Below are 18,369 nucleotides of genomic sequence, written 5' to 3'. Positions count from 1 at the left end.
ACATTTTTCCAAAACCTACTCCATTATAAGGAAAAGGGAAGAGAAGTAGGACAATGAACTGAGAGAAAAAAGGGCCTTTTTCCTACTGTGAATTGTTACTAACTGGCTCTGTGTGTTAGAAAAGTCAGTTGAACCTATGGATTTGTTTTCTTCTCTAGAAAATGACAAAATCACATTAATTATATAAGGCCCATTCTAGCACAGAATGTCCATGATGCTAGTAGACTGACACTTTTTAAAAAAGAGAATCGTTAATCAAGTCCATCAAAAAATAGCTGCTATGGTTTCAGGTAGTATGCCTCTTTTTTTTTTTTTTTTTTTTTTTTTTTGCAGGTACTCAATAAAATGAATATATTTTGATGGGAAACATGCAAAGGCAAAAAATTAATAAAAACAGAAGTACTTGTTCTTAGCTGGAACTAACTAGCATTTGGAAGTTTGCTGTCAGAGACTATTTCTATTGTAGGTCTTGCAAGACCCTTAGAGGAGACTCGAGGTCAGGACCAGAGTATGGGAAGGGGTATTTGCTATAAACCTGAGGTTGAAAGCTTGCGATAGCTCACCTAAAATTACTTTGCTCTAATCTAACAAGCATGACCTGAATTTGAGTGTTTCTTGCCCAGCAGTGACACATCCTGAAGCACTAAGTACGAGGAAAGGGAGAACAGCAGTACTAGGAAGCCCTGAAGGGTCAGGATGGCTTCACAATAGGTTCCCATTAAGACCAAGGTCAGCCAGAGGACCTTATCTGCAAGCCCTTGAGCAGCCCGTTTTAACTGGTAAACAGCTGCTATTTCCAAGGGCTACAGAGTTTGTTTAAACACAGGAACTCCATAACAATTCTTGGGTACCCTCCCACTGTTCAGAGTCGATCTACACCTGTCTCAGAAAGCAAGGGAACCCCGCCAGCTAACCACCTCTAATGGAAGAGGGTGTAGGACTCCTTGCAAATTTAAACATAAATAAGACTGGTATCTAAGGCAGCTCCCTGATGGAGATCATTTCCAGAAAGAGTGTGATAAGAATTTTGGAACTGAAGCAGGACTTACATGATACGGAGTTTATGCTGAGTATCACAAGCGTTGTTCTCTTCAAGAGAGGACCACATTTGTGTGGAGAGCTTTTATCTCCTCCTCCATTCAGTTCACAACTGAATAGGAAATGTGAACTAATCTTTAATAAAGCAGTAAAATGCAACACACTGTGATAGGATTTCAGTACTCAGTTTTTACTGAAGCTACATCTACTTCATCAATGCCTTTTATCCTTCTTTCTGGGTCAAAGTCTGACACTCTGAGGGCTGGTCTTCTTTGAGGCTTGAGCTTGAGAGTCCTACCTTTTCATACCACTTGATCTCCATGCCCTGTGGAAATTCTGCAAAGTCTCACTATAACCGAGGGGACATGTTTCTGTTTCTGGGGGCTCCCAGTCCTTGCAGTTGCTGGAGAGCTGGGGCACTTCACGGCTCCTGCGCAGCACTGTGGGGCACCTCTGTTCCTGATGTTCAGGGTGATGTGACATCGCTGCTCATTCTGGCACAATCTATTCTCTCAGAGAACAGAGATCCCTGCACTGAGAGCCTCGTATTCATAAAAATAATTAGGACAAGCGACAGCCATACATTAGCTCAAGCTGAGATTTTGCAACATCACTTTGTACGGCTCAAAGAACTTTGGAAGAACATAATCTACATATGCAGCCTAACTCATTGTATATAATATGTACCTCTTATGAGTATGTGTTAATTATAGCTATAAACTTATCTTTACACAATTAACAAAAGCAAACCTGATTTCCTTTTTAACACCTTTAATGCAAAATTTCATTCTAGCAATACGTATGATTTGGCTAAGATTTAATGCGAGGGAAGGCATTCTCATTAGCTGTCCCCTCCAGCAAGCACCCTGCACAGTGTCTGGCATGCAACCTAGAGTTTGACAAACTCTCAGCAAAGGTTTTACTGAATGAATGATTAAACAACAGACTAAAGAAAATAGTGAGTTATTTAGTGGCCAAATGTAACACCTGGTGTTATATCAAATTATAATCGTTAAAGGATTCATAGTGAAAGTAAGAGACATGCAGGTAGTCTACTGTACAAACAAAGACTTCATTATAGACTCTCTTCCAGATGGAGTTTTTCTTAAGTAATATCAGAGTAAGTTTAAGCTGATTATCGCTAACAATGCTTCTTAGTGAGAAGGTGTTTTAGAAAAAATGATTTCTACTTTTGTTTTCCAGAAAGGTCATCTCTGATACTTAAGAACCATTTCTCCTCCATATTCCCGTGGGGACAGAGAAAGAGCCTGATGATTGCTTTTGTACAATGAAAGGGCACAAAGCTGAGAGTCCGGTTCTAGTCCCAGCTCTGTCATTAACTATAGGACACATCCAAGGACACCTATTCTATCTCATTCCACTAGAAACACTGTAAGATATTAGAAGAAACTCTACCATATAGCAGAGTTTGAAAGCTTATGAAATCAGAAGATATGAGGTCAAATCTTATTAAACTTTATGACTTTGAGTTGGTTACTCTCCTGAACCTCAGCTTCCCCATCTGTGTGAAACTGTTATAAAACAAGATAAAGCTATATGAAAGGTTATATGATATTTTTATGAAATAATTATACTCAAAGAGACTCTGTAAAATGTAAAGCACTATGCTGGTTATTGTACTATCTGGCATATTTAAAAAGTCACAATTTAATTCAACAAGCATTCACCTAGAGAGTCTTATGTGCAAGGCACTGTGCTTAACGATGGAAAAATGGTACATAAATACAAAATTCTAGGTTATAAATAACTCAGTGGCAGAATTCCAAATAATGAAACTGGGGTACATTTAACAAATCAGAGTCCTGCTGCACCTGAGATTTTTCACGTGACACATTTCAAAAGAAAAAAAAAATCACAACTTAAATTCTACCATATTATTACCATTAATAGCAGCTTATAAGTATTTCACTTCCATGTGATCTGCCAAGTTTTAGAATTTTGGCAACAGCGTAATGGGGGATGAGGAAAAAGAAAGTGGAGAAAGATTTTTAGCCTGTCTGTCTCTCCTGTGGCTGCGACATACAACTAACTGAACTTGAAATAAGCCGCTCTGCCCTTACACTTAAGATTAGTTCTTTCTTAGAGAGGACCATGCGCTGTGGGAGAAGGGAAGAAGACTCATTTGTCCTGCTCAAGCAACTACGTACTCAAAAGTGAAGGACCTTTTCATTGAAAAGTGACTGTCATTGAAAAGCATATGAAGATTTCTTAAAGCAGGAGAAAAATGACATTGTCTGCCCTTTTAACAGCAGGTGAAAAGTTTAAGGGCTCTTAAAAATAACTTGATAAATACATATTATAATAAGAACATAGATAAGCAAAAGAGGAAAATTTCAAGCCATGGTACCAGTGTACAAACTGAGATTTTTCAAGCCATCTCAGCAACAGTGAGGTGAGCAAACCACATTTTGGAGTTCTGAAGCTGTGCTTTAAAATGCAAAGCAGCCCACAGCAAGTTCACTCTTGTCCACGCATTCTGTATGGAAGGCCAGGAGGCTTCTGCTTCTTTTCCTGGGCTCTGCTTGCTAGGCACAACTGAATGGACAGAAGGCCACAGCTGAGCCGAACGCACAGTCAAGGATGAATTCCCTAGAGAAATCACTGCAGCAGAAGCCATGTCAGTCTATCGAAGATTTCACGTCTTCAGAAATGTCCTGTAAAGTCCTACAAGAAGAAAAGATAAACTGATTAGTTTTGCTTTTGGAAATGAGGGGGTGGGAGAAATAAAACCATGGATACTTAAAAAAAGAAAAAAGAAAGAAAGGAAAACCACCGTCTAACCAGTAATTGCCATAGAATACCTTATTTTGATATTGAGAGCCTTGATGAGGTGAGACAGTCATTGTTAGTATTTTCATAAGTTAGTATTTTGAAAACTGTTTCAAAGTCTACCAGCTGTCTCTCATTCTTTAGTAACAAGAACTCCAGTTTTTTTTTTTTTTGCTGAGTCCCTTGTCTAGCGACCATGTGACTCAGTGCTGGCGAAAGAGATGTAAGTGGAAGTGTCGTGTGACTTCTGAGCAGTATCCTTGAAAGAGAGGGTGATCTTCTTCCCTTCCCCCTCCCTTCTTGCTGGCTGGAACGTGTAGGTAACGATGTTAAGAGAAAACTCTAAAAGATCAAAGATCAAACACTAAGTGGATATGTTTTTCTGCAAAACAGGAAACCTGACCCAGCAGAGTCCATGCTCCGAGGGATGTGGTTCAGAGCAAGAGAAATGAGCTTAGGTCTTTTCATCAGATTACCTGGTACTGAACTGCATGTGACCCACATCAGGCAAGCTACGTGAACATTACTAACTGGCAGGTAATACCTGGGCTGGATAGAGGTGGTGCAATGCATCAACGAGGTGCCGCGATGCATCAACGAGGTGCCTACCTCAGGGCTGTAGTAGTAGCTAGCTTGCCTTTACTACATAATTTATATGCCCAAGCATCTGTGCTGGCGGCGACATGGCCAGGTCAGAGTTTATCAATGAACATCATCAGCTCAAGCACCCATCTTAGATGAAAAGACCTCGCACCAAGGCTGGCGGAACATCGAGGGAGGCTTGACGTGGATGTCTGTGGGTCAGTTATACCAGCCCTGCACTGCCTACCCATGGGCGGCTTTCACCCAAGAGAGGAACACACCTCTAGCTCGTTTAAGTCATTTGAGTTCTGTTGACGGTGGACATTTTGAGTTTATTTTGGGTTATGTCAAGCCAGATCCATCTTAAATGGTACAAGTATGAAGCAGAAGTTCATTACCACCCTTTTAGATAGAAGTTACCTTGCTCCTATACAATATCGCAAATTAGAAAGACAGTAAAACATCTGAGCTTAAAAAGCTTGTTTTCAAAACAATTTTTTTTTTAATTTTCATTATATTTTATTGATTGTGCTCTTATAGTTGTCTTGACTTTCCCCCTGTGCCCCCTCTGCACCCTGCCTCTCCTTCAGGCAGACCCCTACCACTGCTCATGTCCATGGCTCTCGCGTCTAAGTTCCCTGGCTACGCCATTTCCCCTACCGTGCTTTCCATCCCCATGGCTATTCGGTAACTACCTATCTGTAGTTCTTAATCCCCTCACCTCTTCCTCCGTTCCCCCACACCCCTTTCCATGTGGCAACCATCAAAACACTCTCTGTATCCACGATTCTGTCTCTGTTCTTGTTGTTTGCTTAGTTTGCTTTTTTAGATTCAATTGTTGATAGATATGTTGGGGGGGGGGTTGCCATTTTATTGTTCATAGTTTTGGTCTTGTTTTTCTTAAATAAATCCCTTTAACATTTCATACAATAATGGTTTGGTGATGAACTCCTTTAGTTTTTTCTTGTCTAGGAAGCTCTTTATCTGCCCTTTGATTCTAAATAATAGCTTTGCTGGGTAGAGCAATTTTGACTGTGGGGTCCCTGCTTTTCATAACTATGAATATTTCCTCCCAATCCCTTCTAGCCTCCAAAGTTTATTTTGAGAAATCAGCTGAGAGTCTTATGGGAACTCCTTTGTAGGGAGCTAACTTCTCTTGCTGCTTTCACGATCTTCTCTTTATCTTTAACCTTTGACATTTTAAGTATGATGTGTCTTAAAGTGGGCCTCTTTGCATCCATCTTGTTTGGGACTCTGCTTCCTGGACTTGCATGTCTATTTCCTTCACCAAATTAATGAAGTTTTCTTTCATTACTTTTTCAAACAGACTTCCAATTTCTTGCTCTTTCTCCTCTTTTTCTGACATTTCTATGATGCAAATGTCGGTCCTCTTCAGTTGGCCCAAGAGGCTGCTTACACTACCCTCGTTTTGGTGTTTTGTTTTGTTTTTTAGATTCTTTTTTCTTCTTGCTCTGTGTGGTTGTTTTTTGCTTCCTTATGAGAACCATTGATTTGATTCTCAGCTTCATCCACTCTACTGTTGTTTCCCTGTAAATTGCTCTTTATTTCAGTTCGAGTATCCTTCGTTTCAGACTGGGTCTTTTTTAGGCTGCTGAGGTCTTCACTAAGTTCCTTGAGCATCCTTATAAGCCGTGTTTTGAACTCTACATCTGATAGATTGTGTATCTCCACTTTGTTTAGCTCATTTTCTGGAGTTTTGATTTGTTCTTTCATTTGGGCCAGTTTCTTTGTCTCCTCATTCTGGCAGCCTCCCTGTGTATGTTTCTAATTAGGTAGAGCTGCTTTGACTCTGTAACTTGGTAGCGTGGCCTAACATAGTGGGTGTCCTGTAGGGTCCAGTAGCACAGCCTTCCCAGCCTCCCCATCACCCATGCTGGGTACTCTAGGTGCACCCTTCATGTGGGCTAAGTACACCCTCCTCTTGTAGGAGAGCCTTGGTTGTTGTTAGCGGATCAACAGGAGGGATTTGCCCCATGCCAGTCAGCTGCAAGGATTGGCTGTGACCACTGACCACCAACCTCAAACCTCCGTGAAGGGTCAGCTCTGCAGGAGCAGGGGGGTGGTGCTCTGACGTGGTCTGTAGCTGTCCACTGGGTGTGCTAGCCCTTGGGTTTCCAGGGTGGTGCAGGCCAAGGCCAGCCCTTACCTGTATTTGGCCCAGGGCCACCCATCCTGAGCTATGAAGAAATCTGAGAAGGCTGCTATTTGTGCTGGGCTTGGAGGTTCCAGAGGTGAAGTCAAGCTGTGAATCCAGGCTGGCTGCTGCTAATGCCAGGCCTGGGGTTCACGGAGGCCAGCTGTTGCTTGTTTGAGAGGATTTAGGAAGTTTTGAAGCATGAGCCAACACCAGCCATTCATATAGAAAAGCAGCTTGGGTAGGCCCATAGGTGGGTAGGGCAAAGTCTCTGGGGAGCGCCAAGATGGGTCAAACAGTGTTAGCCAGGTTGATGGAGTGTCAGATATGGCACCAACTTGCCAGCTCTGTGGGTGGAGGGTTTAGAAAAGGGACAATGGCCTCTGCTCACCTTGATGGCAACACTTCAGTTTGTCCCTGTGTACCACTGGTGCCTTTCAAGCTGCTACCCCAGTGCTGGAGCTCAGAGGGAGTGAGTCCGAGTAGATGAGTTCATGTGTGTGTTCTTTAAAACAAACTACTTGGGGTTTCCGCAGTTTCCTCCACCGACTCAATCCCGCTACTTTTTGCAGCTAGAAGTTGTGGGGACTTATCTTCTTGGCACTGGAACCCTAGGCTCGGGGGCCGGGTGTGGGGCTGCGACTCCTCACTCCTGAGATATCCCTCTCGAATTTTTATCCACCACACACGGGTGTGGGACCAGACCATTCCACATCTACGGCCCTCCTATCAGTCTCTGTGAATGTGGCATCTTTAATTCTGTAGTTGTCAGACTTCCATTCAGCTTGATTTCTGACAGTTTTGAGTGATGATCGTTCTATATTTTAGATGTAATTTTAATATAGTTGTGTGAAGAGGTGAGCCATGTCTGACTATACCGCCATCTTGACTAGAAGTCTGCCTCAAAACAATTTTAAAATCTTCAAGTTATATTAACTACATCACTACACCATGTTGTTTCTTCTGAGATTACCAGTCAAATAAAGCTAATTTTATTTTCATACTGTAACCAAGTATTAAAAAGATTACTTAACTTTATCATTAGAAATGGACCTTAAAAATTCAGGGAAATATTCACAGTTACAGAAACAAAAGATGACCAAAAGTTGTCATTAGGTACAAATCCACATCCATGCCACTTCTTATATCTTTTGTCTTTCGAATTTTCAGTCCACATAAATATTAAGGATGATTAGGTTAGCCAGAGAGGGGAGAGGTCAATTAAGGACTAACCCTTTTGTACAATGCTAGGAGTACTTCACTACTGAGGGGCACAGGGCAAATGTCACAGAAAAGAGACTGCATCAAGGATGTTCATTTATCCTGAGGCTCTCTCAATGGGTGGTGCCCTAAGTGTCTGTCTGAGGCGTGCCTCTAACTAGCACAGCTCCACTTCCAAAGGAACAGCCTGGAGGAAGAGGTGAGTGAACTTCCTGGCCTGGCTCCTGTGGCTTTAACAGGGTTTATGACATGGCTAAAACCACCATATTGTATATATGCTAATAGGTCTAGGAAACGAAATGAACTGTTTCCTTAAATATTTTTACTCTGGCAAAAATTCCACCAAACTGAGGTTTATATACACACACATGCTTTATATGTATTAATATCTGTCTATCAAATCAAGGTTTCTCAATAGCATCGCTATTGACATTTTTGTGCATTATAAGATGTTTAGCAGCATCCCTGTCTTTACCCACCACAGTTGTGACAATCAAAAGGTGTCTAGACATGGCTAATGTCCTTTAAGGGGAGCAAAACTGCACACCCCCAACCACTGCTCTAGATATCTATTTACATGTCTATTTTTCATAGTCTCACCAAAATTTGTGTTTTAACATCTGTATGGAGGCAAAGTTGACTACCAGCTGTCTCAGACAACAAGAATCTCGGCTAGCACTCAATCCTGTGAAGCCCTGGAAAAGCTCTACAACCGATAACCAAAAACTGACTAATACTACAAAGCATTTCCAACACCCACCCAACAGGTTGCTAAATTCATCCTTTGACATCTTTTCAAATTTCTAAGATACCTGCAAAGTTTTAATCTCTATTAAATTCCTCTAAATTATGAATGAAATGTTCTGCCTCAGGGCAAGGATGCATGAAATAAGATTAGGACTGTGGCTTGCCTAGTGACTGCCTTCTGTTGACAAGTAAGCTTAGCTGTAACCTTGAAATTCATACCTACTATTCAGTTCTGCCCCCAGGCCAAGAAAGCCTCCAAATGGACTCAGAAGAAAGAAAACAAAATTAAGCAAGCTGAGAAAATAGTTACTAAGAGTTCTCCATCTCAACATTATATATTCTTTTTAAAAATTTATTTATTCATTTACTTTTAGAGAGAGGAAGAATGAGAGGGAGAGAAGCATCGATTGGTTGTTTAATGCCGATAACCGAGGACCTGGCCAACAACCCACGCATGTGCCCTGACCAGGAATTGAACCAGTGACCTTACGGTTCGCAGGCTGATGCTCAATCCACTGAACCACACCAGCCAGGGCTCAACATTATATAGTCTTTAGATGTTTAGGGTGATGATGGTGGTATGTGTATAAAATTCTATAGATGTAACATTGATCTTAAATAAACTTCCAATTATCTCCTGGAAAACAAACTCATAACCTAGACATGGAGAAATAATTTCTTTTAAAAATTGTACTTATTTTAACTAAAAATACAAAAAAACCCACAACTGTTTACTCATCCCCTGTTTGTACCCCCCTTCCCGGGAAGCCACCGAACTGTTGTCTTTATCTGTGAGCTTGGTTATTTACTTTTTAGATTCCACATGTAAGAGAGATCACAAGGTATTTGTCTTTCTCTGATTTCTTTCTGGCCTCGTCAAGAGGCACAGAGCTAATTAGCAGACTCTTATAATTGTAACTCTCTCCATTAGGAGGAAACAAAGAAATAAAGACTACACTGACAGTATTTCTAAAAATGGTAAATATCTTATCTGAACTCCCAAAATACAGTCTTCTTTCCTAAACCATAAGGACTACTATGCTCCTAAGAGCCCCGCGGTGGAACAAGCGATGCACAGTGGGACCACACGTGGCGGGGGAACAGATGACAGCTGTTCCTTTAATAGCAATGGGGATTGTGCAGTGTGCTTTCTCATTTACATTTCAAGGAGCAACCTTGTGCTCACTGAAAACGTTCTGGGGTCTGCTTCCCAAAAAATTTCAACCCAATTTTTAAAAATTTCATTTATGAAAATCTTTAAATCTTCTCTAACTTAAAAACTCAAGAGCTGTTGACCCTTGGCCTCCCAGAGATGCAGAATAAACTTTGAACATTTAGAAATACAACGCTTTAAAGTGACTAATTTAACTTTAGTTGGCTGGGCAAGCTGAGTTCCTAAACCTTCACCAGCACACAGGCACAAAACCTGTGATCACTATTGTTATCACGTCATTACTATTACGCATACCCTCTTCCTTGCAACAAATATGGAATAAAGTTTTAAAGCTGAGGCTTACTATGTTTCATCTGTTTTTATGAACCTCAAGGTTTCAGTGCAATAGTCTTTTGATCAAGTCTTCTTTTCGTTTCACTAACCTATTACCTCATCAGATTTTCACTGAGCACTTTCTATGTGCCAAACACCATGCTAGGAATGGTAAAACCGTGGTAAACAGGTTTGACATAGTTCCTACTTCAGAAGGCTTACCAGCTAGTGAGAGAGACAATTAATTAAGCACACACTTATATCATACATATTAAGTCCAATAGGAGAAGTATAACATGCTATGGGGACACATAGCAGGGACATCATGTTGCCAGTGGGAATTAGGCTCCTCCACAACATCACGAGGAAAAGCAGGCAATTCACAGGTAGCTGAGAAAGAGCAAACCCCAGGTAAACAAATTCCTGCAGGGCCACCCAGAGACAATGGGACAAAGAAGGAAGCTCAACAAACAGGCTTTGCTAGATTTCTCCCTGTCTGCCACATTTAGTTTTTATTAAGATGCTGAGGGGGTGTTCCCTTCCCGTAAGCAGGTGTTTCTATCTGAATTCCTTTAGGCAGGCAAGGGGGGAGGCCCAAGGTTCTTTCTGAGTCTCTTGTTTATTAACAACCAGCTTAAAAGTCAATATCCCAAAAGGCGTATGTTGGGGTGGCAGAACATTGGTCTCCCTCGCTGCACGATGGAGAGCAGACTGGAGGAAGCAGGACTAGAGGGGCAGGGACCGGTGAGGAGGCTACTGAAATAATCCCAGCGCGGGGTCACCCACTGGAAATACAGACGAATGAACACATTCAAGAAACTTATCAGCAACAGAGCCAAAGAGGAGGCAACAGTCAACAGAGGCTGAGTCCAGCAGCTCCCTGCCCAGCTCCAGGTTTCTCTTTCCCCCCTCTTTATTCCAAACCAGGACGATGGGAAGTACACTCCAACACATATTCTAAGGTTAATGGAAAGGACTGCAGGTTCTCCAAAAACACTGTCATCTTTGGAGAACATCTCCGTATCTCATTTTGCAAAAACCAAAAAAAAAATTTTCTTCTCAAAATACCGATAAGTTATTAGTATCTCTTTTTTAGAGAAAGATAAAGCTGAGTTCCTAAAGGACCACATTCGACGGTCACCTTTGGTAGTGTCAAGGTGTGACCGAGGGCAAAAGAAAACTAATGCAGAGAACTGTCCTAAGGGAAGAGTCCCTGGGCCAGTCTCCTTCCTCCTTCTGGGGTTTTCTGAGCTTTCCTATTCAGGGACTGCTGCTCAGTTTTTGGTGGCAATGGGGTAAGTACAACAAATCAAGTCTGATTACCCTGTCCAAATATCCAGAAAGTACTCTAAGCCGCGTGATCGCAGGAGTGTTTTGTCCTTCCTCCCACTTCCAACAACCCCAGTGTAAACAGAATCAGCCCCAAACCGCAGGGCGCCTGAGGCTGTGCTGTGTCCACAACATTGACCACCACCAAATGCTGCACCCACCACTGCGGACAGGGGGCCGCCCTCCTTCACCTCTCCCTGGGAGGAACGCTGATCGCCTGTCTGAAGATGGATGGTGGTGCCCTGAAAGAGGCTTGCGAGCGGGTCTGCAAGGCCACCAGGGCCCCGTCAGCAATTAGAGGGTTAGGCCTGCCTAACGAGGCGCACCACCCAGCCTCCATTATCACACTGTAACAACATCAGTTCCCAAGCCAAGCTGAGTCCTTCCACAGCCGATGCCTCTGTAGAGACTATTCCCTCACAGCCCATTAGTTCCTTCAACTAGGAATTGAACACGTTCCAAGCACAAAACACTGTTGACAGGCTCTGTGGATACATCAGTAACGAAAACTGACATGGCCCTGCAGTAACAGCAGCCACAGCCAAGTGGGAAAAGACAAGACAGACACGCAATCAAGAGGATAACTGAGACGTGTACTACAGAGGAGAGCTACAAGGTGCTGTCCAGAGTAAGAGTATTAAACTAGCAGGAAGGACGTAACCTAATTTGGGGCATAAAGGAGGCTTCTCTGATGAGCTGACATTTGCTCTGGGATCTAAAGAATGATTGAGGTTAATTAAGCAAGGAACACTGGTGGATGGGAACACCGTCCACAGGGAGAAAGCAGCATGGACGAGGGCCCAGGGGTGGAGCGGGGCCTGGGGCCGCAGCTCGGAGGGCGTGGGGGAATGTCTTAGCTCCAGCGAGGCAGGCCGGGTCAGGCCAGGGAGGGCCGCCTTAGCCACATCGAGGATTTTCATCTTCCTCCTCAAACCAATGGGAGGCCGGTTTTGGTAAAACCACCACAGTGGGATGTGCCTCCATCCTGAACCGGAGAACGGCCTGGAGTACAAAGAGCAGAGGCTCAGCGAGCAGCGAGTAATAAGGTGACCAGGGCAGTCCAGGCGAGAAACCCAGCACCGGCACGCAGCTTAGGCCAAGGGAGGCACTAGGAGGAGGAGGCAAGGACAGATTTGAGGGAAGGATGGTGAATGGGAAGATGGGAAGTATAAGGGTTAGCACACAATGAGTGACACATGTAAGTGGAGAGGAGCATTTACTGACGAAGGAGTTTTTTTTTGTTTTTTGTTTTTAAATCCTCACTCAAGGACGCTTATTGATTTTAGAGACCGGGGGCGGGGGGGGGGGGGGGTGGCGGAGGGTAGAAAGGCCGGGGGGTGGGGGGGGCGGGCGGGGGGAGAGACACCTATGTGAGAGAGAGGCGTCAACTGGTTGTTACCTCTCGCAGGCACCCAGACCAGGGACCAAACCCGCAACCTAGGTATGTGACCTAGGCATGTTGCTAGAAATCGAGCCTACAACCTTTCGGTTTATAGGACAACACTCTAACCGACTGAACCATGCCAGCAAGGGCAGGAGAGTGTTTTTTCAATTGGGGAAGGGGTGGTTTGTGAAGAAAAAGCAAGATCTTTAGCTGAAACACACCAGCTCACTTGTCTTTTAACTAAGTGACTACAAGCAAGTTATCCTCTTGAAGCCTTGATTTTCTCACCTACAAAATGTGAAAAACCACCGTTCCTAATCTCATGAAAACACTGGACAGGTTAAGTAAAATAGGATCATGGATGTAAAATTTATCACAGAGATTGGCACACAAGCAAGTCCCAATAAACACCACTGGTGGTTGTGTTTATGACTATTTAAGATGTCATTTAGACTTCCCACTAAAGAGGGATGTATTCAACGCACATTTCCTTTAGGCCCTCTCAAAACCCCATTAGAATGCCAGTATACGTGGGTTTTTTTAAAGTCATAAATCTACCTGAAAAAAAGGAAACCAAAGAGCACTTAAGAGGTAAGAGCAACAAACTTTTAGAAGGCGGACAGCAGAGGGACAACTGCTATGTCCCAGTGCACCCTAAAAAGCAGAACCCCGGGCCAGCAGTGGGAAAAGCCAAAAGCCATCTAACGTCAGCACGGGAGAGTCAGCAAAGTCCCCCAGGAGGCTCAGGAACTGGCGACATGAAGTAGCTCTGAGGTGCGGCTGAAGGTGGGGCTACACACAGAACCACTTTAAAGTCTGCTTCAAAAGCAGCAAGACCCATTGCTCCAGCATCCTCACCCACCTCCACCCAGCCAAGCAACTGCCCCGATCCTTGGCAGAAAATGAGTTTCCCCTTGTCTAGAGAAGGAAAGACAAAAAGTCTCTGGCCTAGGAAACAACAGGAAGAGATGAGGGCGGGGAAGCATGCTGACAGTGGGTGATTAAGTGAATGTTTATGTCTTGAACAAGGTCCAGTCCCTTTCCCCGCCTTTGCTTCCAGGATGTCGGCAGCCAAGCCATCAGCCTCTAGGCAGGAGATTATAAGATCTTTCTCTGAGGAATTTACTAGCCCCAAAGGGGAACCAAAAAGCACTCACATGGAAGGTTGCACAAGACAATGGCCCTGCCAGATGGTGTTACAGTAACACATACAACCTACCCACAGCTCTTAAGCGAGGGTCTCTTATTATGAGCCAAGAGCCCAACATATCTGATTTCTGATATAATTATATTGTTAATATGATAAAAATGAAGGGATTTTACAGATATAATTAAGGTCACTAATCAGCAGATTTTAATCAAAAGAAAAACATACTGGGTGGGCCAGGCTTAATCAGGGGGGCCCTTTAAAAAAGGGTTTTAGCAGAGACAGATGTCAGAAAAATACTCGCTAGCGGGCCTTAAAGAAGCATACATCCATGTATGAATGGCCCTGTGGGGGAGCCTTCAGGACCTACAAGCCTCCGTTCTACAACTGCAAGGAAATGAATTCTGATAATAAGAAGAAGCAAGCTTAGAAGAGGACCCCAAGCCACAGGTAAAACCCCAGCTGCAGCTGACACCTTGACTGCGGCCTTGTCAGATCCTAAGCAGAAGATCAAGCTGAAATGCGCCTGGTCTCCTAACCCACGGAGATGAATGTAATAAATGTATATTGCTTTATGCCACTAACTTAGTGGTAATTTGTTATGGATCACAGAAAACTGATATAAACCTGTATACCAAAAAAGGTAATTTTATTTACATAAATAGTACCTCAATAGCCCTGGATGGTGTGCCTCAGTGTATTGAGTGCTGGCCTGCGAACCAAAGGGTCAAAGGTTTGATTCCCAGTGCGGGGCACATGCCTGGGTTGCAGGCCAGGTCCCTGGCAGGGGGCACACGAAATGCAACCACATATTGATGTTTCTTTCTCTCTCTTTCTCCCTCTCTTCCCCGCTCTAAAAATAAGTAAATAAAATCTTTAAAAAAAAAAAATAATACACCTCAATAAACCAGACTTAAAAATATATGATAGCAGACATGGAAACTTCTAAGGAAGTTTTAGATGATAAAGTAGGGGAAATCACCCAGAAAATTATGATTTAAATGTCTGTATTTGCAAAATAACAACTTGTAACTCCATACAGGTGCACTCAAATAATTTTCCCCAACTTTCTGTTCTGAAAAAGTATAAACCTGACTGTCAGAAAGACTAGTACAATTAACAACCAGATATCCTTCCATCTAGATTCACCAACTGTTAACATTTTTCTAGTCACTTTCTCCCTATCTCAGTTTTGGCTGAACTATTTGAAAATAAGTTGTAGACATCATGACATCTCACCTCTATAGGATATTCTGCCACATAATCAAAGTATTATTATCATACCTAAGAAATTTAACATTGGTATAACGATATTACTTAATATATGGTCCACATTCAAATGCCTCCAATTGTTCCAGAAATGTTCTTTATAGCTTCTTCCCATTTCAAATCCAAGATCCTATTATACTCATGCATTGCATTTGATGATCCTGCACCTCTGTCTCCTTTATTCTGGCATATCATGCCCCCAAACAGTCTTTCATATTTTTCATTTATTTTTGCTCATTCACGACATTAACAATTCTGACCCAATTTAGTTTTCAACTGTTCCTGGTATACAAAATCCAATGATTTCACTTTACTAATGTCTACTACAATCTTTAACAGAGTGTAAGCACTGAAGTACCTGTATCCTGACAGAATACTCAGGTCAAGACAGAGACAGGGTAGTTCATCTCAAAGTTTAAGGTCATATTCTGTTTTAACTCACCGCTGAGTGTGAGCAGGCCACGGCGTCTGGCTTGGCGTGGGCACTGAATTCGTGGGACTCACAAGCATGGCACTATAGATATTGGAAGCAACCACAAGTATGCAGAGAAGTATGGGCCCGATGATTGCTCCTTCAAGGCCCAGGTAGTATGCTCCGCCAGCCACGGCCAAGCCGGTCAAGTAAGGGTGGCCACCTCTGCAATAAAGGGCACAGATTAGCTCATGACTTTTAACAAACATAAACCCAGGAGTAAATCTGAAACACATTCTCTAACACAATGTTCATTTTCTAATACTCAGGCTTTAGACTACATTATCAGCTTTCTTTAGCTTAATCTCAGTGTGGATAACTGAACATAACATATCTGACATTCACCTTGTACATAGGTCCAACGACTGAAGCAGTGAAGTCAGTAATATTAACTGGTACCTGCACCCATTATGGTGTTGCCTGAAGTGGGTTAATGTTGGCTTAGGATTGGATTGTATCAGTCATGGGTTAGGTCTACCTCCATCAAGAATCATTAAGTGGGCCCAATTTAGCATGTAATTAATCAATTATGCTTTTTTAAAGTTGACAATATACCGGCATCCCTGCTACTCATACATTAGACTCCTGGGAACCCCCTAAAATGAAATTTTTCACGTAGGTAGTGATAAAAAGTCCTCACGAGGAAAACATCTGTCACAAAACTCCATGTCTGACTGCACGCGAGTCATCACTGCCCTCCAGCTTATCACAGTATCACTCACACCACTGGGTGAACTACGATACGCGACAGCAGCCCAGCTCACAGCTCACGGTAACAATGGCCACTGACACCAGGGGGACTTGGGAAAGGGTATGCTTCTGGTTGTTTCTAGTTTTTAAACCACATGACTGCAATTTAGTGAGGGGCAAATAACAAAGACTTGGAAGGATGTTTTGTATTATATTATAGTTCAATAAGTAATATTTAAGGTAAGCCAGTCTTCAGAAAACCAACACATTATATTTATTTGTCTTCCTTATTCTGAGAAAGGATCCAGGGCAATATTCCATACGGCTTAAAAAAATATGAGAGCTTTTAAATAAAAGCCTAATTTATTAAAAAGTAAAACAATTTACACAAAACCTTTCATGTCTTAAGTATGCTAGTTAAGTAAGGTATTATTTTATTAAGAAAACCACATATAAATCTTAAATTTTACCTAGAAACCTTATATAAAATGTGCAATAAAGTTTAAAGAAATGAAAGCACTTAGCTATAAACTGTGTACCTATTCCTACTTTTTAAATTTCAACTGTTAAGCACTATTCAACCACACTCTGATGTTCTCCTTTAACCCTTAACTTTCTCCCTCAAGTATCAGGCATAAAAGCTCCTATAAATAAGGCTGTTTCAAGGAGTTGCTTGTTGCTTTTTGCTCTGGATTTCTGGGGTTTCAGAGTAGTTCTACATCATTTGTTTTCTATTTTAACTTACTACAGAGAAAACAAGTGACATACAAGTTGTCCTTACATAATTTCAAATTAACTGAAAGGTGTACTCTTTCTATAAACTTGGACCCCAGCTACCCTTACTGTGATGCTGGGTTACTTAAAGAAAACTTAGTATGTTATTATGATAGCTTCAGGAGGCTATACCCTGAATGTGAGAAGCTGATCAAAATTCAACATTTGGTTACATCCTAGATTTTAATAAGCAATGTGAATCTGAATATGTAACTGAAGGAGAACTGGCTTGGTTTAATGCAATTTCTAAAAGAAATATCAAAACCTACAAAAATATATATTTATTTTTTATATTACTTGGCCAAAGTTTGGCTTCTGCCTTATATTTAACTTGTACTCAGCAAAGAATCATACTATACAGTATCTTGAGAGCTCTGTTTGTCATATATTAGCTTGATGAGATTTGATTTTACATGGAAATTGCCAGACATATAACCTAATAATGTTTTTCTCCAAAAGCAAAGAAGTTCTGAAAATAATCACTAACTCATTACATTAAATATTTCACATACATCTAGTAGTATTTCTTTCTAGATTAAATGTCACTAAATCAGATGATTATTCACAACTTTATTTTAACCCATGGTCTCATATATCATAAATAAGGCATATACCAAAATATCTTCCAAATGATATTAATTATAGTAAATTAAACTTTGGTTATATCAGTGGGATCACAGAAGGCTACTTCACTAAAAACTTCTACCACCTGTCCTTCCGTCCATCTCCAAAAGAAAAAGAAAAACCTCCTTTATAAAAGGACACAGAAATCCCTGGATGTGGTTCACCAGCAGTTCCGTGGGACACTTACCCTGATATATCAGAATAGATGGCAGTGTCGACAAAGTATGTGGGCAAGAGATGAAAAACCAGCAGTAGGACAGCTTTGCATCCCAAGCCTTGTGTAAGCCACAGGTCCAGAACTGCAGGGATCGCTGCCCAGTACGTCCCCAGAAAGGGCACTGCTCCAAGGATGGCTGCTAGAGCTAGTGAAAGATTAATTAGGAAACGCAACTGAACATCGTCTTCAAAACAGTAACAAAACCACAGAACCTAGGCACTAGCTCCTCTTACTCAAAAATCTCCATCAAGCAAGTTAAATACCAACTCAAATTTTTGGGGAATGATGTGCCCTTGCTGAACTGACTTTGCTAGTTAAATGAAGGTTCAGTATCTTAAAATTTGATATTGAAAATCTTTCTAAAGTGTGTGTCTGCTTCATGAATCTAATTTTTAGCAAGAAAATTTTCATAACTTGCAGCTGTTATTTTGAATCAATGATTAG

At 41.9% G+C, this 18,369-nt stretch overlaps 1 protein-coding gene across 2 annotated transcripts in view; it reads right to left on the bottom strand.

The window, feature by feature from the left end:
• Positions 1–323: 323 nt before the first annotated feature.
• The window catches only part of TMEM245 (transmembrane protein 245), a 77,913-nt gene continuing 59,867 nt past the window's right edge, over positions 324–18,369 (bottom strand). For both annotated transcript variants that reach the window (XM_054584557.1, XM_054584558.1), the window contains 3 exons: positions 17,896–18,070; positions 15,591–15,785; positions 324–3,723 (listed from right to left, as the gene is read on the bottom strand). In XM_054584557.1, coding sequence (XP_054440532.1) covers positions 3,678–3,723; positions 15,591–15,785; positions 17,896–18,070 — 416 coding nt within the window. In that variant the 3' untranslated portion in view covers positions 324–3,677. The remainder of the gene's footprint in view (positions 3,724–15,590; positions 15,786–17,895; positions 18,071–18,369) is intronic.

The sequence above is a fragment of the Pteronotus mesoamericanus genome, unplaced genomic scaffold (assembly GCF_021234165.1).
Source record: "Pteronotus mesoamericanus isolate MK-2021 breed Mesoamerican mustached bat unplaced genomic scaffold, CSHL_Meso_final contig_78, whole genome shotgun sequence".
Taxonomy (NCBI): domain Eukaryota; kingdom Metazoa; phylum Chordata; class Mammalia; order Chiroptera; family Mormoopidae; genus Pteronotus; species Pteronotus mesoamericanus.
Note: the sequence above shows the minus strand (reverse complement) of the source record. Positions and strands in the feature narration are given on the sequence as shown.